This window comes from Aspergillus tanneri (assembly GCF_003426965.1).
Source record: "Aspergillus tanneri strain NIH1004 chromosome Unknown AapTan_4_pilon_pilon_pilon, whole genome shotgun sequence".
NCBI classification, from domain to species: Eukaryota; Fungi; Ascomycota; class Eurotiomycetes; order Eurotiales; family Aspergillaceae; genus Aspergillus; species Aspergillus tanneri.
Genome location: NW_022984631.1, coordinates 1,728,955 through 1,749,123, shown reverse-complemented (window position 1 = coordinate 1,749,123; position 20,169 = coordinate 1,728,955). Strand labels below are relative to the sequence as shown.

At 47.5% G+C, this 20,169-nt stretch overlaps 7 protein-coding genes across 7 annotated transcripts; 5 read left to right on the top strand and 2 right to left on the bottom strand.

Moving 5' to 3' along the window:
* Window positions 1–805: 805 nt before the first annotated feature.
* ATNIH1004_005775 (heme-dependent oxidative N-demethylase family protein) lies at window positions 806–2,413 on the top strand (the record flags this gene model as incomplete). Its single annotated transcript, XM_033570421.1, has 3 exons — window positions 806–1,331; window positions 1,411–1,873; window positions 1,933–2,413. The coding sequence occupies 3 exons, from the start codon at window positions 806–808 to the stop codon at window positions 2,411–2,413; spliced, it is 1,470 nt and encodes a 489-aa protein (XP_033426453.1).
* A 746-nt stretch (window positions 2,414–3,159) lies between these two features.
* Window positions 3,160–3,900, bottom strand: ATNIH1004_005774 (PRP38 family protein; the record flags this gene model as incomplete). The annotated part of the gene is made up of 1 exon (XM_033570420.1): window positions 3,160–3,900. One exon carries the CDS (start codon window positions 3,898–3,900, stop codon window positions 3,160–3,162), a length of 741 nt encoding a protein of 246 aa, XP_033426452.1.
* Window positions 3,901–4,231: 331 nt separating this feature from the next.
* Window positions 4,232–5,290, top strand: ATNIH1004_005773 (uncharacterized protein; the record flags this gene model as incomplete). The annotated part of the gene is made up of 1 exon (XM_033570419.1): window positions 4,232–5,290. The coding sequence occupies one exon, from the start codon at window positions 4,232–4,234 to the stop codon at window positions 5,288–5,290; it is 1,059 nt and encodes a 352-aa protein (XP_033426451.1).
* A 482-nt stretch (window positions 5,291–5,772) lies between these two features.
* On the bottom strand, window positions 5,773–7,820 carry SPT8 (WD40 repeat domain-containing protein; the record flags this gene model as incomplete). Its single annotated transcript, XM_033570418.1, has 3 exons — window positions 5,773–5,995; window positions 6,061–7,711; window positions 7,778–7,820. 3 exons carry the CDS (start codon window positions 7,818–7,820, stop codon window positions 5,773–5,775), a joined length of 1,917 nt encoding a protein of 638 aa, XP_033426450.1.
* A 1,321-nt stretch (window positions 7,821–9,141) lies between these two features.
* Window positions 9,142–12,599, top strand: ATNIH1004_005771 (putative DEAD box helicase involved in nonsense mediated decay; the record flags this gene model as incomplete). The annotated part of the gene is made up of 6 exons (XM_033570417.1): window positions 9,142–9,534; window positions 9,596–9,995; window positions 10,044–11,860; window positions 12,103–12,196; window positions 12,260–12,288; window positions 12,375–12,599. 6 exons carry the CDS (start codon window positions 9,142–9,144, stop codon window positions 12,597–12,599), a joined length of 2,958 nt encoding a protein of 985 aa, XP_033426449.1.
* A 2,524-nt stretch (window positions 12,600–15,123) lies between these two features.
* mpkC (mitogen-activated protein kinase mpkC) lies at window positions 15,124–16,684 on the top strand (the record flags this gene model as incomplete). The annotated part of the gene is made up of 8 exons (XM_033570416.1): window positions 15,124–15,176; window positions 15,358–15,487; window positions 15,548–15,591; window positions 15,659–15,758; window positions 15,810–16,169; window positions 16,228–16,312; window positions 16,370–16,553; window positions 16,606–16,684. 8 exons carry the CDS (start codon window positions 15,124–15,126, stop codon window positions 16,682–16,684), a joined length of 1,035 nt encoding a protein of 344 aa, XP_033426448.1.
* A 1,700-nt stretch (window positions 16,685–18,384) lies between these two features.
* Window positions 18,385–20,113, top strand: ATNIH1004_005769 (putative amidase; the record flags this gene model as incomplete). The annotated part of the gene is made up of 3 exons (XM_033570415.1): window positions 18,385–18,413; window positions 18,500–19,122; window positions 19,179–20,113. The coding sequence occupies 3 exons, from the start codon at window positions 18,385–18,387 to the stop codon at window positions 20,111–20,113; spliced, it is 1,587 nt and encodes a 528-aa protein (XP_033426447.1).
* Window positions 20,114–20,169: the final 56 nt, after the last annotated feature.

Sequence of the window (20,169 nt, the reverse complement as noted above, 5' to 3'; positions counted from 1 at the left end):
GTTAATCCCATCCTGACCTGTCTTTACTATCTGTATCTTTATGCTACTTTAGCTGTAGTGGACAACTCGTCTCCATCACTAACTTGGGGTCCTATACGTCGTGGTAAACAAGTTCCCCTCACTTTCTGTGTGGGGTTGACTTATCTAGAGGGAACACGTAAACTAATATGCTGTGGTAGATTTAGAGACTTCTTATCCTTCCCAAAATGATAAAGAGGAAGAGGGGGAGGTTGCCTGCTTTTATAATCCGTACAACTTGGCGGTCGTGCGGGGACAGCACTAAAGATTACGAATCTGCAGTTCTGCCTACCTGAAATGGAGTAAATCCGTCATCCTAGGCCCATGGAGTATGCGCAAGACAGGGCAGGGCACTAATCTCCAAAGTGCTAGACTTGAATCTGTATCTTGACTATGAGGATAAACGTCGGAGAGATATTTCATCGAAACGCATTCAGGATAAGAACAGCTTCCGGAGCATGGCGCTTGCCACTGTATCTGCGTCGTTGAGTCGAAGAGGGTAAATGAACTCGCGCCACTGTTTCCTCGAAGGGACGTACTAGCGGTTGAATTAATCTAACCCTGCAATCTACGTCGAGTGTTTTGATGTAAACTTGCATCCAGGTCACGCTGGTCTTGTCCGTACAAGTGCTATTGTACCATCTTGGTTGCACTGTCATTTCTATTTTTTGATGATCTCTGCTCTGTCTCTCTCACTTCCCAACAGCTTCTTTCTTGTCTTCTCTCTTCTAAAGCCTTCTATAACTCAGCAAGAGCGCTCTTCTTGCCTCACATGGGATAACAAAATATGTACCCCTCATATCTAACCGATAATGTGTGGTTGGTGGGTCTTGTGGTGGTTGGATTTACTGGACTATGGCTTGCCTTGAATGGAGCTCAGGGCAAATACTTTTTGCATCGGCTCGGCTTTCGTCGTAGGCAGTCGTCTAGCCGGACTCCCCCGCGTTCAATATCACTAGAAAGGAAATCGAATACCATCCTTGTATCGCAAGTGGGCTATACAGAAGTGTTGCCGCCCCAGCGCCGGCACATTCTCGCCAATCTGCCGATGGACGGAATATCTTACCGAGAAGTCGACGAGAAGGAAGTTGGCGAGCACATCCTACCAATGACAGTGGATTACTGGAGTAGTCAAGATGAAAGATACACCCCGACGGGTTTCTCAGTGGCTGAAATCAAAGCATTAGGTGACTTTCCTAATTATGCGGAACTCAGCGGCGTACCTTTACCTGAGCCATATCGTGAATTCGACATTGATAAAGCGTTACCTAGGCCATATCGACCTTTCAGATGGGCCTATCACCAAACTATGTGTGCGTTATGTCTATAATCCCCACCATCCCAACTATCAGCAGCCAGAAGAGCTAGTAACTAACCTTGCCTGTATCACAGCGCTTACAAAGTTGGAAACTGACTGGTGGATCGAGCTCGAAAATACCTACAGAACGAGAATCGCGCAGCGTAAGGAGCTATACGCCAAAAATGGAAAGGCCGTGCTGGACGCTCTCCCGGGCTCTGAACTGGCTTGTAAGGAATTAATGGAGATGGTCCTGCAATTTGTTTGCGCTCGTTATCCTCAATATTTCTCATTGGAGAACCACTTCCTTCGCAACAGAATCCTCGGCATGGAGCAAGACATTCGTTCGAAGCATCCCCTGGAAATTATATGTGATAATATCCCAGAGGATTTCGGGATCATGTTGCGTGATAACAAGACGGGCAATTATTTTTTGCGCGCGGGAGTTATCTGCTCTGCGTTGGGTTGGAACGTAGGTACCAAGATTGGCCTTCAGCTTCATGAAATCCACCAGCCAATTCCGGACTACAAGGAAAAGATGCAGTTTTCTATGGATCGGTACGTTGCTGTGGCGAATGCTGCAGATGGAAGTTTGCTTTGTACTAAAATCTACGTAGGTACTTTACCAAGATGCCGAGCGATAAGCCCATCCAAAGAGGGTCCTGGGGTCTGGAAGTAGGGCAGCCACTGTATATGCCTGAGGGCGACCCTCACGAGAAGCTCAGGTTGTTTCAAGACCCCAACCTTCGACTAGAAGATTGCCACCTGCGCGTGGATTGGCAGACTCTACGACGCCTACCTCTCTCAGCCGCTGTTGTCTTCAACTTCAAGGCACTTTTCACGCCCGTGACTGAATTCCGCGACGAACCAGGTGTCCCTGCACTGCTGACCGAGATCTTGACGAAGGGCAAGAAAAATTTGATGGAATATAAGAACACATGGCATGTGGAACATGTCATTCTTCCGAAACTTGAAGAATGGGCAAAGGAGCAAGAGACAAGGGGTTTGGTTCCCAAGGACTGGCAGGTGGCTACCTTGGATGACAGCCCGTGGTACAAGAATTGGCAGGAGAAATGGCATCGCCAACAGGGATATTGAGGATGACATTGTGGATATCCTATAGAAGTCATGTTGATGGGCGTCGATACGGAGTGGCTTTCAGGAAGGGTATCTGATCATTTGAACATGAATCGAGCTATTAATAATACAAGGGGGACTCAAAGTAAACATATATCCCAAACTGATGTTGAGATCAAGTAACTAGCTTCACAGGAGTTAGATATCTGTAAGATGTAGCCTTCCTCCGTATGGCTCCTCCACGTCGCGTGACCCGTATCTCGCACCGGGCCCCTACAATAATAACAGCATTAGCAGCCCCCAGCAGCAGTCCCTCGTCTACGCGCATCGCAATCCATCCAGTCTGTCCTAACCCCTTATTCCTCTCCCACATACTCATTCCAGCCCAGGGACAGTCCTTCTGCAGTTGCGCCAAAACCGTATCCGTCGCAACTCGTAGCGCAACCGTCGATGCCGATGACACCTCGAGGGTCTACTGCCACTGCTGCTGCTGCGCCGTTTCCCCATCACACGCCGCCATCCGGCCCATCCCATGCTGTAGCACCTAAGATGTAATCCACTCTTACAGGTTGAGAAGCTAACGAGGACGGGTGTACTGAATGTTGCGGCCTGTATAATGATGTAGAGGAATTTGGCCAGCCGTCGCGCCCCCAAACATCGTGACATTAGTGCATGGGCCTAATGTCCGAATCGGCGATAGAACTTTGAGCCAAGATACGACCCGACCACACAGAGCCCAAAAAAACAAGCCAGGCCAAGGATCAAACTCAATCATCGCCAGCACTTCTGGCAGATCGTGTCTCGCTGGCTTGTCCGTCTTCATCACTTTCCCTGTCCATTTCCTCCAATTCCTCCGCCAACGGACTCACTCGCTCCTCGAGTAGGTCCAAATCCTCCAACTGCTGTCGCGAAGGCAACTTCCACAAACTGGTACCGCAAACACGGTCCTTGGTAAGAAGGTCATCGACAAATTGATCCATATAGGTCAGAACCAAGGAATCTCCCACCCTCCGCTTTAATTTTCGGTAGTCGAGAAGAAGAGGCTCCAGGGTTTTGTACACATCGACCGCGTCAAACGTCAATCGGACATAGAAAGCCGCCAGCGCACGCAGATACTTGAAGTCTCCTTGTTGTTTCATCACGCTACTCTGCGCTTGTTCCTCCGCTGTCGTTTCCGTCTCTTCACCGACGGGGTCAGTAAAATTCAGGTATTCCAGCACAATGTTTCGGTCTGGGTTGAGTTGCAACAGCTTGAAAGCGAGACAGAGAAACGGAGTGGGCTTTTCGGAAACCCCGTGGGTGCCTCCAATCGCAGTCAGCTCAACCGCACGATCGCATAGTGTCGCTGCGTTCAGTCCAAAGCATTGTTCCTTCCAGTAGTAGGAGTCCGTGATGCGGTCGCGCACGGCTTTCTCGAATAGGGTAGCGGGATTGACACCGCGGATAAGAGGGCCCTTGTAGCCGCGATTATCGAGAAAATTGCTGGCATCGGCACGGTGGGATGCCATGGTGGCGGTGGTGGGTTGTAGAGTGAGGCGGAAAGATAGAAAGGATTCGCACACGAAAGTCGTGGAAATGCCAAGCCCCAGCTTATCGATAGTCGCACCGACAACGGCACATGTAAACGAAGCCTAACCTTTTGCGTTCTCTATCTTTGTCTATCTTTCTACTACTTGCTACTGTTGATCTACGACTCATGGGTTACGTGTCTATGAACTATTTGAGCTGTGATTGAAATTAAGTCCGTGTTGTTTGGTGGTCTGTCTCTGCGAATTGTTGGTTGCTCCACACCACACAGTCGATCTATTCACGCACATCTATGCCAATGCTATCCCAGTCATGGTGCTGTTAACTTCCTCGACCGTCTCAGTCATCCTGTCGACCGGGGTTATCTCCATTTTCACCTTTCTTCTGTTTCTCTCCGGATACACTCTTCAACAGCAATCCGTCCGAAATATCCAACATGCTCTCCGCCCTCCGACACCCCCCGATCCCATGGGAGGCCATGGGCCGTCAGGATCGTCATTCCAAGGAAAAAAGCGAAGTATCCTGTCCGATATAGATTCAGACAGCACCCAGGAAGATGACTCTATGCGACGAAGATCCAGGGGAAACCTCGCCTATCTCCAACTTCTCTCAACCCCGGATCCATCCGACATATGCTCGGCGATTCTCTTCTTCAAACAACTCGCTTCAAACGGGACGGAAGTCCAGGACCGTCTCTTCATGTATCCACAAGAATGGGATCTGATATCCGCCAGCAATCTCTCCAAACCCGTCACAACTGCCCTCTCTCTCCTCCGCGACGCAAGCCTCAAATACGGCATCTGGCTCCTTCCCATCGATATGACCAGAGCCACTGCCGCAGGGTACGAGCCAACCGATACCAAACTGCTCAGTCTAGGTCAGATCCAGTTCATGCAATATGACAGTGTCTTGTACGTCCAGACGCCCGGTTTGCTACTGGACACGGGGAAGCTTGACGAATTGCTTCTCTCGCGACCATTGCCCCTGCGACACGACAAGTCCCGACAGGAGTCATTCAACAATGAGGCCTGGATCCCTATGCCGTTGCGAGCGGAACGAGACGCCACCCTTCCTCCAGTATACTTGATTACCGTCAATAATGTTGGCAGTGGCCAAGTCGAGGCGCGGGGTCATATTCCCAACGTAGCGATTCCGGGATTCGGGAGCCTAGTTACCGGCCCCTGGGGTGCACAGTCATCCCAGGGGAACGATTACGACCCAGATAAACAGCCTGCGTATGTCTTCTTCGAGCATGATGACGACGGACATGTTCAATGGGCGAAAAACCCTTTGTATGGGTCTTGGAGAGCCCAGCAATACCAAGTATGCGAGGGCTTAGATTTTGATGACGTGCATGATGATGATCTATAGCTTTTTATATTCTCTCACGATTTTTAGTTTTGTTGATGCAAATTTTTATTTCCCGTTTGGATTGGTTGGGATGGCGGCTGGACAGGTTGGACCTTGGTGACACAGTTCGTGATCTTGGATGGTGTTGATGGTGTAATATATTTCATTCATGTTTTTATCATTCAAATTCAGATGCATATATATTATTATGTGTTCGAATTTAGCGTTGTCCATGGCCTCCGTGTTTGCGTCGTATGGATGAGACTATAAGCTCTAACACAGATGCAAAGCAAAAGTGTGTTGTAGAATGCGGTCATTGAATCATGTCCTCTAATTCCTAATCCAATTATAACGCTATCGTCAACATCAGGCTGATCCAGCATAGAAGAACCCACAGCAGGTATTAACCACAGTCCAATAACACCACCAGTAGAAGAGAAACAAAAAAACGCTAACGCACAAAGCGTGCAAGGTATATAGTAATGTACAAGTTGACATGGCAATCATCGCGGAGCACCGATTTCGTACCCCAGCAACACTTCGGTGGTGTTGCCCTCCCAGCCTCTGTTGCCGCTGGTCGAAACCATGAACCGACAGGATTGGTCAATATAGAGTTGTGAAACGGTTCCTGTCCGGTGTCCCGGGATGATGAGGAATGGCACAGTTGAGTGACGTGCGACTTGCTCATGTTTTAGATCGTAGAGTCGGAGAATATCGTGAGAGGCACTGAAAAGAACCGGGGATAGGGTCAGTGGGACGAATTCCACGCGGTCAGAGTGACAGATACTTACCAGACAATATGTCTCCCATTAGGCATCGCCCGCAGTGCGGTGACCGGCCCGCTTCCTTGAGGAAATTTGAAGATCCGCTCGGGGTCCCGCAGACCTTTGTGAAGGCTAAACTCCTCAACAGTGCCGTTTCGGCGACCGGCGTAAATGTAGTTGCCGTCGGGCGACCAGCATGCATTCATGCACCATGGAGGAGAATTGCGAGGAGTGATGCGTGAAATGGTGTCCGGCTGTCGTCTGTCCCAGACACGGATAGTGCCGTCAATTGATGCGGCCAGGAAGACATTGTCTGGGCCGATACCAGTTGCTGATTGTGTTGTTTGACCAAAGTCCTGGATCTGTGAAGGTGCCTCTAGGTCGTCGGCATGCGGAAGCCCATTTACAACCGGCTGTGCTGAGCCATTGGGAACATTACCCTCAAGGATCGCCTGTTGTTGGGATGAAGCATTGACATCCATGGTTGGATTACCGGTATTAGTGGGATCTGCAGATATTTCTGCAACACCATTCTGCTGTTCCATCGAGTCAGGTTCTCCTGGCGCATCGGTATCAGGAAGGACGCCGTTGGCAAGAGCTTTGCCAAACTCGTCGTCCTCGTCTATGCCAAAGGCATTGTCTGATGCGCTTGCACCGTCCCCGCCAGCACCATCTGCATCTCCAAACAACGAATCGGCTCCCCCAAATAGTGAGTCTGCTGGCGAGCCCGCCGGCAGATTTGAGGGGTCCCCTTGCTCGTTTGAAGTGTCCATGTAGTTGAGACTACCGCCACCACTCGCCTGGTTGTTGGATGAATACGTGCCGTTCGGCTGGAAATTATCGGTTGTATTTACAGGGACTGGGAGGCTGGATTGTGGCCGTATGTCGAGTGATGAGATTTGCCTGGCACTGGAGCCAAATGTGCGTCTGGGTTGCCCGGTGTTCAGGTCCCAATCAAATACTCGTTTGTCCCAGCTTCCCGAAAGCAGGGACTTTTCGTCACTCGTTAGATTCAATACAGACACGGCTGAGGTATGTTGTTGGAGTAGCGCTATCTCCTTGCCTTCATCATGGCGAACAGACTGTAGTCGAATGGCGCCTGACTCTAGACCAGACAATAGCCATAGACCCTCACTGTGACTAGCCAAGGAATATACAGGAGATAGATTATTCCCATCCATGTTTTCCCAGTAAGTCATGAGCACACCCGCCTTCATCACGCTGTCAACAAACGGGTGCCTTTGCGCTACGGTAAGCATCAATTTGCCGTTGATCGAGTCAACCCAATTGAACTTTCGCACATATCCATCCGATCCTCCACTAAATACCCATCTCATGTCTGCTGTGGCGGTTACTGCGTTAATCGAAGTACTGTGAGGTGCGGCTGTCGTAGGGACGATATCGTACGTCGAGGCCGTCAGGCATTCGCGGCGCACGCTGGGGTGGAGCGCTAACATAGGATCAGACGCGACATGTGTAGGTCCATGTGAGGTCATGTCAACGTCTGGGTTTTGTTGTGTGTTTGTCTCCGCACTCTCGGATACATGGCTGGCATTGGATTGACTGTCTGCGTCCTGATCCGCGTCTTGGTCAGCGTCGGCCTCGTTGTCGTTCGCACCGTCATCTGCGTCCCGGAGAGTATCATCCATTTCGTTATCCGAGCTTCCATCCTGCGAGCCTGATAAGGTGCGAATTGTTAGCGCCATCATCTGTGAGTGGGATCGGGTGAACGAGGATCTCGCACCTGCCAAATCTCGATCATCTTCTTCTTCCACAACCGAAGCCATTGTTTTAGGAGGGGATGTAGGGTATATTATTAAGTGGCGTGGATCGCAAAACAAAGCGAGAAAGAACACGGGAAGTAATATATATAATCAATAGTGCAGTATGAGCGACTGACACTGGACTCGACTCCCAGCAAGAGCTCTGTGCCGTCCTTTCAGTGCACGGTAGGAGCTGATGTTTGTCAAGGTTGCATGTCGCAGTAACACAAGTGCATGGAGGTTTGCAAGTGCAGAGGAATAAAAGGCCCAGGTGTTAAATTATATAAAGACATGCGCATGAAGTGGAAGTGAAAGGCCGCCAGTCTCCATTCGAGTCTCCGCTCTCGCCTTTTCCCCGACTTAGTCACGTTTCCGCCCATTTGGCGCCTGAGGCAGAAGCGACCATCTTGATCAGGTTAGCGTGATGGTTTTCATGAAACTGCAATGATGTGAGCGAAATCAAGGAGATTTAGTAGAGAATGTGGAAATAGGAGATTCCCACTCCTGCCTGGTTTAATATTACTATATGGAAGTGGCTGCAAGATATTTTCCCACATATTTCTGGCATCCCAGGGACACTGGTGGGAATTAATAGGATGAACAGTACTAACGATATGATACGGCAGTAGTATAAGAAATGACGGTATATCTTTTGAAAGAATTGATGTCTTGTATTCCTCCATCTATCCATTTTAAATCTACCCAGTTTAGCTTTCCAGCCTCTATATATTTCAGCATACAAACCATGAATGTTCAAAGTACGGATGAGTGTACAAAGGAAGGATATTTTAATTAATGCTCTAATTATAAAATCTTCTACAGGTGTCTGGCCTTTTTGTTAAGCTAGAGCAGTGATTTTATAAGTCGGTAGATACTGAGACCGGCCAGAACTAGAATGGAGCTATGAGTACTAACTACTAGTATACATAGTTTCTCTCGTATTATGCAGAAGCCTTGCAAATTGACGGAAACAGAATATGAAGTGGTACTGAAGTACTTCTGATTATCTCTTAGTTCTGTTTTAGAGTATAAGTTGTAGTATTTCTCTACACGAGACTTTCGAGCCACTCTTTATGCTCTGTTTGTTTTAACAATGGAAGAGTGACCGTACTGTAAGACAAGTGAAGAAATCATTCACTATGAAGCTGAAGTTTAAGACATTCACCAAAGCAGAAGCGATTCCTGCCTGATTCCGTGGACACAAACAAACAGTGACCACCCTCTTTTCCATCATCTTACACTCATTTCCGCCTTACCATTGCCAATCTACCTTCCTCTTTTCTTTTCTTTTCTTTCCTGTATTTTATTGCTTCAAGCCTCTAACCTGTCACAGGCAATCGCAAAAATGGCGTCATCAGACGATTTCACGCCTCCATTACCCTCTGAGTCTCTCCACGAGCGTTTCTCAAAACTCGGAGTGGGTTCTATGGCTTTTGTCAATACAGATGTCATGGCATATTTCACCCAGCCTCGGCTGGAAGGCCATGAGCCGTGGCTTCGTAAGCCCGAGGTTCCAACGCCAGAAGAGATTATGGATACTGATTGTGATGAAAACTCTGAATATATCGAGCTAATTCCCAATAAAATTATGGGTCCCTGGAAATCCAAGGAGGAGTATCTCAAGGCTCATTATGAGCTACTTAGAGAGGATGCTGTTGCTCCTTTGAGGGATGCTGTAGCATATGTCAAAAACGATCCCCAGATGTCCGACTCACAATCTGTGGCTATTTATGAAAAGGTCACACCGATCGCCTTACCTAGTTGCAGGTAAAGATCATCCGGCTGATTATGTACTCTAGGTTTACATCATAGGCATCACTTTCGCACAAAGGGATCTGGCTTTTCGCATCCGATTTTCAACTGTCAGAGCCGGGAAGAACATTGCCTGGGAATATTCCTCACGGCTCATTACCGGTTCTATTGTAGCACTGTCCCCTGCTAGTGATTCATTCAAAAGCAGATGCGTTGTGGCAATCGTGGCAGCGCGGCCATTGGAAGGGGTCAAACAACAGCCACCAGAGATCGACATTTACTTTGCTCGACCAGAAGATGCAGAGTTCGATTCGCATCAAGAATGGATTATGGTTCAGGCTAAAAGTGGATATTATGAGTCCATGAGGCATACGATGACAGCACTGCAGAGAATGAAACGAGAAAGGCAAGCAAGCAGCGTCATCATAGACTTCCAAATCTCCAATGGTCATTATTTACCAAGTCCGTTCTAACTGTTAATCAGTTTTCCTCTAGCCGAACACATCTGTTTTTTAAATGCCGATGTTGATGCCCCCGAATATGTGAAATATACACCTATTTTTGACATACAGTCTTCTATTGAGGGATCTGGAAAAGAGGGGAAAGTCGACCTTCTTGAAGGCTGGCCTAGGGCACCAATCGGCGACTTGGATGCCACACAGTGGAGAGCATTGGAGCAAATGCTCACGAAAAGGCTTTCCCTTGTCCAGGGCCCTCCTGGCACTGGAAAAACTTTTATTTCAGTTGTTGCTTTAAGGATTATATTGGCCAATATGCAGGTTGGCGATCCCCCCGTCGTCATCTCTTCCCAGACAAATCATGCATTAGACCAACTTCTAAAGCATGTCTCTACCTTTGAGAGCAACTACGTTCGTTTGGGGGCTAGAAGCGGTGATCCAGAAATTAAAAAACGTACCCTATTTGCTGTTCGGCAGAAAGAGCCCCATGTCACGCTTCAGGGCAGCGTTCTAGGTCCTGCTCGAAAAAGGCACAGGGGCCTCATTCAACCAATCATCGAGCTACTGCAGCCTTTTAATTCTGAGAACGCAGATGCCCCACTGCTGTCATCCTTCTTTGTTGAGCATGGGGTGTTAACACAAGTGCAGTTTGACTCGCTCGAAAGGGGGGCAAAAGGGTGGATATATCACGGAAAAGAAGAGAACGTTGACCCTTTGATATATTGGCTTGGGGAAGGAATAGGTAAGTTTGAATTGAGCTACACCACCGACAACTTCGGTTTCGTCGAGGACGAGGTAGACCTTGAGTATGAGCAACTCAAAGAGTTGGAAGCTGAGCAAGGGATTGAAGAGGATGATTATGAGATACTCAAAGGTCAATTCATACATATCCGAGAAGGGTTCTGTGGACAGAGCGAATCTATCTCAGAGGAAACTAGCCTAAAGTATCTCAAGTTGCAAGACCTATGGAAAATACCAGTCAAAGCACGCGGCGCCGTCTACGATGCTCTTCGAAAGGCAGCCAAGATGAAGGTGACTGAAAAGTTCCGCAGGCTAGTTGCTCTCTATGCGAAGAATTCCAATGAGCTTCAGATTGGCAAATGGGAAAGGGACAATCACATCCTCCAAAGTGCCAGGGTCATTGGTATGACGACCACAGGTCTAAGTAAGTATCGGGGCCTGATTTCGAGCCTGAGACCCAAGATTGTCCTGATCGAAGAAGCGGCCGAGGCAATTGAGGCACCGGTGGCAGCTGCTTGTTTTGATTCTCTTCAACACATGATCCTTGTTGGTGACCACCAACAACTCAAAGGTCATTGCTCAGTCCAGGACCTTGAGGGGGAACCTTTCTTTTTAGATATGTCAATGTTCGAGCGCCTACTCCACAACGGGATCGAATATACAACCTTGAGGAGACAAAGACGCATGGCTCCCGAGATACGTCGTCTGATAGAACCTATTTACGGAGAACTACAAGATCATAAGTCGGTCCACAATCGTCCTAAGGTTCCCGGCATGGGAGATATACAGTCATACTTCTTTTCTCACGGATGGCCTGAAAACAGCGATAGCCTGGCATCCAAGATGAACGAAACAGAAGCAGAGATGATTGTGGGCTTCTTCATTCATCTTGTGCTCAATGGAACGCCGGTAACTGATATCACAATCCTGACATTTTATAACGGCCAGAGGAAAAAGCTCCTGAAATTATTGAAGAGCCATCCTTATCTCCAAGGCCAGTATGTGAAGGTAGTGACCGTTGATTCCTACCAAGGAGAAGAAAATGAAATTGTCCTTCTCTCCCTCGTTCGAAGCGACAAGCCAAACGTTGGGTTCCTGTCTGTTGAAAACAGAGTATGTGTTGCACTGTCACGGGCAAAAAGAGGGTTTTACGTCTTTGGAAATGGCTTATCACTTGCGTGTGCAGATCCACTATGGTGGCAGGTTATATCCATTATGGGCGGCGACAATCCACGGCGGTGTCTTGGATTCTATTTGCCGCTAACGTGCGTTAAGCACGGCAATCTGACATTTAAGCGCGGTTTGTATTCTTCCATCGGTGAGGTTGAAGATGGACTGCTAACGTAGAACTGTAGAGCCATCAGACTGGAATAAGACAAATGGTGGGTGCGATCTTCGGTGTGGCGAGATGCTTGAATGTGGACACATTTGTCCTTTACTGTGTCACAGGTGAGTTGAAATATATTTTGCCCCAGAATTATTCAGTTCACTACTAAAGCCAGGTCTCTATAGTTTTTCACATAACCAGGTCAACTGCGACTGTATGTGTGGCCAAAGGATGCCGTGCGGGCACTGTTGCACTTCCCCTTGTACAAAGTCCCATACCTGTTCTTGCGAATGCCCCCAGGAATCTGTCAACGATAAGGCAAGAACTGGCCGTACAAACCCTGGCACGCACACATATCATTCGGAAGAAACCATAGACGATGAGAGCTTGCAACGGCAGGCCGTGAAGCGGTATCATGATTTTGCCAATGGAGGTGCTCGGGACGAGGACGCTCGGATACAAAAAGTCGAGCGCAGTATGAGAGTTAAGCCCATGGAACGAAATCTGTTAGATGATAGCGAATGATACTGCGTGTCTTCATGGTCACATATCTGTAAAAGGCACTGTTTTCTGCACGCCTTTGCTAGAAGAGCCCATTTATGCCTGAGGCATGTAGAAAAGGCTGACCTAGCATGGCCTTTCACATTATCCAGAACCTTTCCCACTATACCACTTTTAATACATCACTTATAATACTCAGCCCCATATTCATAATAGGCCACCCATGTGTTTACCGAGGCCTAAAGCCCCTTGCAGCGTACAAGCAGGTTTGGTACAAGAGAGCTTTCAGAATGTCATAATTATCCGTGTCCCTTCCCAATTTTACGTGTGGCTTTTCAACTAGGGCCGGAATAGATTAGTCCTATGTATGATGTATGTAGAGTGACTGAGCTCCTCAGGGCGCTGCGCACTACATATAATCCATCTCCGAACATATACTTATGAATTGGGCGTGAAGACTCTTCTATATAGTAGAAACTTACATTTATCTTGATAGTGTTCCATACTAGACCCTTTGTGAATAAAGCCATGGTAAGAGTGGCCAGTTAAGAGCTACTAGGTTCTATAATACTTCACTATCACGCTGGCAATTAGCCTTCATTTATAGACCTATAGTCACCTAATCCCCTTGGTGAAAGTTTTAAATACTTTTACTTGTGCCTTTTTACAAGTCTAGACTGAATACAGAGTGACTAATATATAGATGATTTTCCGAGTTGTTATATATACCGGCATCCTTCTCCAATCCCATAAACCTTCTATTCTTGACAAAACGCCTTTTCTTTCACAACTTTATTCTATCACTAAAATCTGTTTACCCCGGACTCGAAAAATGACGGTTCCAAAGGAAGTCTTTCAAAAGGCCATTACTGACACTATAAGGCATTGGAGTATAGTTTATCAACACTCCTTTGCAACACCTCTCCGTTGGCAGAAACAATACACGCGCCTAGCCACTTGCCAACATGAAAAATACCATTTGGTCATAAAAAGCAATGGGCTCTTTGTGAGGTTTGGTTTGGTCATATTTATTGAAATCTCCATGGGAAGGCACTATGTTTTCCAGAAAGCGATATCTGAGTCCCAAGAGGACTCGATTAATAACATATTCTATCCAATCCAGGCTGTGGATCATGCCACACTACTGTAACCTACTGGTTGTGCTCAAGGTGTAAAAGTCTTAAAACGGTTTATATAGCTATTAATATTGTAATTAAGTAGGAGGCGACAGAGACAAAGGATATCAGCTTCTTCAGTAAAAAGGCATAGTAAGAAATTCTATAAGGAACATGGCTAAAGAAAAGAAGACAAAATCCTGGTATATAATTTAGCCATAGAGATACTGGACATAGTCCCAATGGCTAATAGAATGGAAAGTGGATTATCAGAGAGCCTTACCGAACTGCACAATGACATGTGGCTCGTACTCGGTGAGAATTGGAACGTTCAAACTCTCATCATAATTAATTGGAGAACGAACAACGATGCAGTTCTAGAAACAATTTCCAGTGAGTTCGAGGCGGTCCTGACAGCAGCGGTAACATGCACGGACTCGCAATACAAGAACTGCTTTGCTTTCCATAGGCGGACATTCTTATAGCACAGCTTCAGATGGCTTGTTTTATAGATATAGGGTCTTCCAATAATGCCAACAGATGGATCGCTCTATCGATAGCCTGGTTACTGTGCACCAGCACAGTCAACCCGAGTGTCGGGACGGACGGGTTTAGTTCCGCAAATATGTGATTTCTACGGCGAGAAGGGAATTCCACTCGAACCAGTTACGGTACAAGAGGGGCTCGGGTAACTGAAACATGTAGAAGCGACATAGCAGCAGAAAGATCAATATCCCGCTGAAGCTGGCCGAGATCGACGAAGCGACACTGGGCCGAGATAATGGAGAAATGGCCGGGTTTGCCACAGAACGTGGTGGAAGACAGAGCAAGAGCCTGGCAAACTTGCAAGTGATCGACGGGGTGGCTGATGAAGAATTGGCTCTGATTCGGCTTTTGATTACTGATGATTTAAGAATGTACTTGTCATGTATGCAGTTCTACCCTTCCTATCCTGGATTGCGTGATATGAGAACGCTACCTGCATCTTTCTCTTAGCTGCTAATAACAGTCTGGCCAACAGACCATTGCCTCTGGAACGACTGGTGGCATCACTCTCCGACACACTACCCATGTCACTATCTCATCGCCCAGCTATTTCTGTGTGTCATCTCATTCCCCAACATGGGCGCGGCATGGCCCGATGGTTCTGTATTGGACCTAGTACCTAATACTGAGAGCTCCCAAGTTGCTCGGGAACCAGGAGCATTGAGCCTTCCAATTATCCAAAAGGCAGGAGCTACACGGACGTCAGGGCCTCAGGCCATACACTCACATTTCTTCGGCCGTAGAACTAGAATGGCACACCTTCGGAATGAACATCCTCAGCCAAATCTCTGCATAATACTAGTCGCCACACCATTGTTTACTATCTATCATTACTATTGCTTGAATCGTTCCGTATAATTTGAGTCCATATAGTTTATACCTACAGCATGGCATTCCATCAATCGGAAATCCTGGGCACACTCTTTGAATCCACTATCAGGTATGATCCAGAAGGACGTATACGACATGCGTCTTGAACGCCCGCGTAACCTTCAACCAGATATACAAACGTTAAGCCTGTTGGTCTGGGTCCCTTTGGTGTTCTTTGGTATTCTTGCTACCCGGAAAGACTCGCCTTGTTGAACAGCCCGGCTGGGAACGCTGACCCCCTATTGTACCAGCTCAGCCTATGATTCGTTCGTCCAGCAAACTGTTGCTATTAGGAAGATCATAGATCCGTTTTCCACTGTCACCCTGGCTAAACGCACTTTCCTAGAGGTTAAGCTCTTGAAGCAACTGCTGCATGAGAATGTGCGGACTCCATACATTATAGTGAAAAGTCAGGGGCGTTGCAATGCTAATCTCAGGCAGCTTATTTGTTTGTCCGATGTCTTTATCTCTCCATCGGAGGAGGTGTATGGTCACGGCACTAATTCTGCCCGTATCCGGAAAGTACTATATCTGGCTAACGCAGGCATGTAGATACCTTGTCATTGAGCCTGTGGGATGCGACCTCGGCCGGATCATCAAGCATACGCGCCTGGATGAAACAACAACAAAATTCTTTATGTACCAAATTATGGTATTGGTACCACGTATGATGAGACTGTGTTCATTCTGCTGATGTTCCTAGCGAGGACTGAAATATCTCCACTCGGCCGGGGTGATGCATTACGACCTCCAGCCAAGTAACCTTCTAGTCAACCAAGAGAACACTTTGAAGATTTGCGACTTTGGCATAACCATCCTGGGAGAATCGCAGACGGTGGGTTATGTTCCATCGAAATTTTACAGAGCGCCAGAAAGTAATATGCTGGCATGGCAGCCACATGGGTTGCGAGTGGATGTATGGAGTGCAGGGTGTATTTTTGCCGAGATGTTGCGCGGCGTGCCCCTATTCCCCGGAGCGGACCAGCTCAATCAGCTCAACCTGACCACGGATGCGATTGGCGACCCTCCCCAGGAGTTCATAGACAGGATAACGAGCAAAATTGTGAGTTCAACGAGGCCTACGCAGGAAAGCATCTCCGACGGCTAATGGGAAGGGTCAGACACGAGAGTTTGTGGACTCACTGCCAAAGAAGGGCCCATATTCACATCAGTTAAAAACTATTTTTGCGGGATTCGAGGAGAGTGGTAAGGCACTGCCTCATTTTGGAAACCGATATATTTGGAACTCATTCAGAATGATAGCCGTGGACCTCCTCGAAAAGATACTAGTGTTTACACCTGAAAAGAGAATTTCCGCCGGCGACGCTTTGCAACATCCGTACCTAGCCCTGTACCATGACCCCAGTAATGAGCCTGTGGCAGAAATACAGTTCGACTGGTCCTTCAAAGATGCCGATATTCCCAAAGAGACATGGCGGGCCATGATGTAGGTGGTGTATTTCACACTCTGAGACATTGCATTGACGACGACTCTCCAGATATGCCGAAGCTGAACACTTCTGCACAACCATGCTGATGGCCATAAATGACCTAAGTGGATTAGCATGGAATAACTAGTCGATAATATGTGCCTCTTTGCAGGAAGTCAGTCGCAATCAGAGTGATTCCTAGATGGAATAACATGCAGCCTCCTGATCTACCTGATCATCTGGCTCCATTGGCTGAGGTACGATACACTTCTCTGTAGTAGGCAGAATACAGGAGATGGAAACTATGCAGTGAATGGGAATGCAGTGATGATTGATGAGCTTCAGTTGTGTGCCTTGTCTATAAATATTCCATGGATTTTTATTTTAGAAGCGGAGTTCAGCCTTTAACACTTTGGGAGCATTGTTTTTTTCTTTAAGAGCCTGGATAGTTGCAAAAGTTGATATTACTCCCTGACAACACAAGTTCAGTTACATTGCTAAAGTCATCACTTCCCATTTATTCATTCCGCACAAAATGCAGGATGGCACTGAAAAAAACATAATAGGTGGTATACTTTCTACAGAACAACGAACACCGAATATGGACAAGAACAGTATCTAGGCGACAAGCCTTGGCCTCCATGATATGATTTATTAATATCAAAGGCGAATAAACAGTACCAATGAAACCACCATGTAAACTGTCTTTGTAGCCTCCTAAGGTATCTTCTCTCTCCCACCAGCTGCCAGTATAGTCTTTTCGGCCGTCCACCTGCGCATGAATAATCCGAACGCTACATGGGAATTCATGTTAATTATGTCGAAACAAATTAGGTGCTGAACCATTGTCATTGATATACTATAAGTCAGGCTCACACAATTTGTAATTTGAACACTATTTCCCTCGGGATCATGGGCATGAAGATGTTATTTACTTTTACATCCTCTAAGTTAACCTTTTTAACACCCTTACTCTGCTGTGTTCATTGATTCCCTAGGTAAATGATATTAAACGGTTGGCGTCTTGGATTTGAGGATCCACATGGTCAACAATCCATAGATTTAGCACACTGGGCTGCCGTGACCATCAAGGATGTCGCGTTGGAGTAGCAGTCGGGGTTGGACTGGGGTGATTGGAGTCGTGATGCTTGCTTTATACCTAATTTTAGCTTGGGACTTTGCCCGTTGTTCTGGCCGATTGGAACAGAAATACGCTTTCGTGAAATATACTGCATTGGGTGTGGAAAGGTAGTGGTTAGTGGCAAATTTTTCATGCATTCTTGGAAATATTCATCCTGTATAGATATAGTAATAACATCGAGTCTTTATTCACTAGAGATGAACAAGTATGGTCCAACTGTTCAACATCGATACAATCTATGTTGGAAGTCCATGATTCGTGATTGATATCTCTACAGTAGATTTGATTTTAATTTATTCAGATTTACTTTCCCAGAGAATGAACCCGGGGGGTTTATTCTGCTTAGTAAGTTCAACTGTGCCGGAGTCCGATCCCTGAAGAGGAACAGAATGGAGAGATTCCGTGACCTGACTCTGTTGATATATTATAAGACCATATTATTAGTGCTACTTAAGTGTATTAAATTGACTGGTGATTCGATCCTGTCTGCAATTTGGAGATGTTACTCCAACACATTGAGAGAAAGAGTCGTGGCTTGGCAATTGGAGAACAGCTGGAACAATGGAGGCGGAGCGAATATAATACTTTGTTTAGTTGCAAGGAAGTTAATAGAGGAATACGAGAGGAGGACGAGTACTTTATTTATTTATTTATTTTTTAGATGAGAGTGGCTGAACAGCGGTCAACGTGTCTGGAGAAGGTTCGCCATGTCGGTTCTATTTACTTCGATTTCCCAGTGAGTTTATTCGTTCGAACCATATGTACTGCCTCAGGAAATATCTTCTTACAAGTCGACAATCGAAACTGAAAAACAATAAATAGAAGTAACCCAGTCAAAAAAGGCGAGGTCCAACAACTTCTCCAAAGCATCGGCGTATCCGTAGAACCAGACGAAGAAGATGACTTCCAAACACTCCTAGCAGCACTTCATGATTGCGCTGAAACCGTCTCTCGTCTACCAGATTACCAACCCGTGCCTGATCTCAATCGATACCCCCGGCAGAATATACGACGCCCGACGCCCGACGAGCAAGTCTTGGGTCAGGCCTGGGCCCATCGGTTTCTGATCCAGGGTAATCCAGATGGAGGCATCTTGGCCGGCAAGACTATCAGTCTGAAGGACTGCATAGCAGTTGCAGGCGTGCCTCAGCTTCTAGGAAGCGACGTGATTCCGTCATGGACGCCCGTGTCGGACGCAACCGTCGTGACTCGAGTGTTGGATGCCGGGGCCGATATTTTGGGGACCTCCACTTGTGAGAACTTTTGCCATTCCACGTCTTCGTTCACCAGTGCTCAGGGGACGGTGGAAAATCCCTTTGCTTCGGGATATTCGGCGGGAGGGAGCACTTCGGGTGGCGCAGCTTTGGTGGGTGCTGGCTTGGTGGATATCACTATTGGAGGGGATCAAGGAGGGAGTGTTCGAGTACCTGCATCGTTCTGTGGCTGTCTGTGTCCCTTTATTCCCAAACCTTTTGATTCGTTGTTTGGCTAATGATTTCAGGCGTCGGTTTCAAACCCACTTATGGATTGGTCCCCTACAGCGGAATCACCAGTGGAGATGCCGTCAATGATCACACCGGACCTCTGGCCAGGAATGTGCTGGATGTGGCCTTGTGTCTGGACTCGATCAGTGGCTACGATGGGATGGATGACCGGTCGTTGGGAAGTCCTCCGCATGGGTCGACCACATACGCGCAGGCTCTACAAACAGGACCTACCAGGCTAGAGGGGTTCAAGATTGGGATTCTCGCCGAAGGATTCGAGCAGGAGATAGTCGATCCAGTCGTCAAGAGTACCGTCTGGGCCGCCGCTTGCAAATTCACCGACCTTGGAGCCACAGTTGACGAAGTATCTCTCCCCGAGCATCTCCATGGGCCGGCCATCTGGACCATTCAGCAGCGCATCGCCGGGTCTCAGAATCTTCTGGGACATGCTCACGGCCGACGAGGTCTCTCCATGACCGAAATGGATCGGGCTCGACTTCCCTGGACAAACGAGAGCTTCCAACGGGCGTTCCCTTCCACTAAGAACGTGCTCATCAACGGGATGTATCTCACCGCGCGGTTCCCCGATCTCTACAGCAAGACTAACAATTGGGGTCGGAAACTTCGTGACCGATACAATGAGCTGTTTACCAAATACGACCTCGTCGTGATGCCCACCACACCGGTAGTTGCCCCCCGGCACGGGAAATGGGGTCTTCCCATCGACTCGATCCGGCCCAGTATGGGACTCACTATCAATACGGCCATTTTCAATGTCACGGGCCATCCGGCAATGTCCCTCCCCGTCGGGTTTGCTCCGTCCCCGGATGATCCGCAGATTCGACTACCGGTTGGTATGCAGATTGTGGGGGGGTGGTGGAAGGAGTCGGAGGTTCTCAGGGCGGGACATGTATGGGAGACCCATTTCAACTGGAAGGATACGGATCTGTAGATAGAATAGACTTGAATCCAGCGGATGAGCGCTGGACATGGATATTGAATTATAGA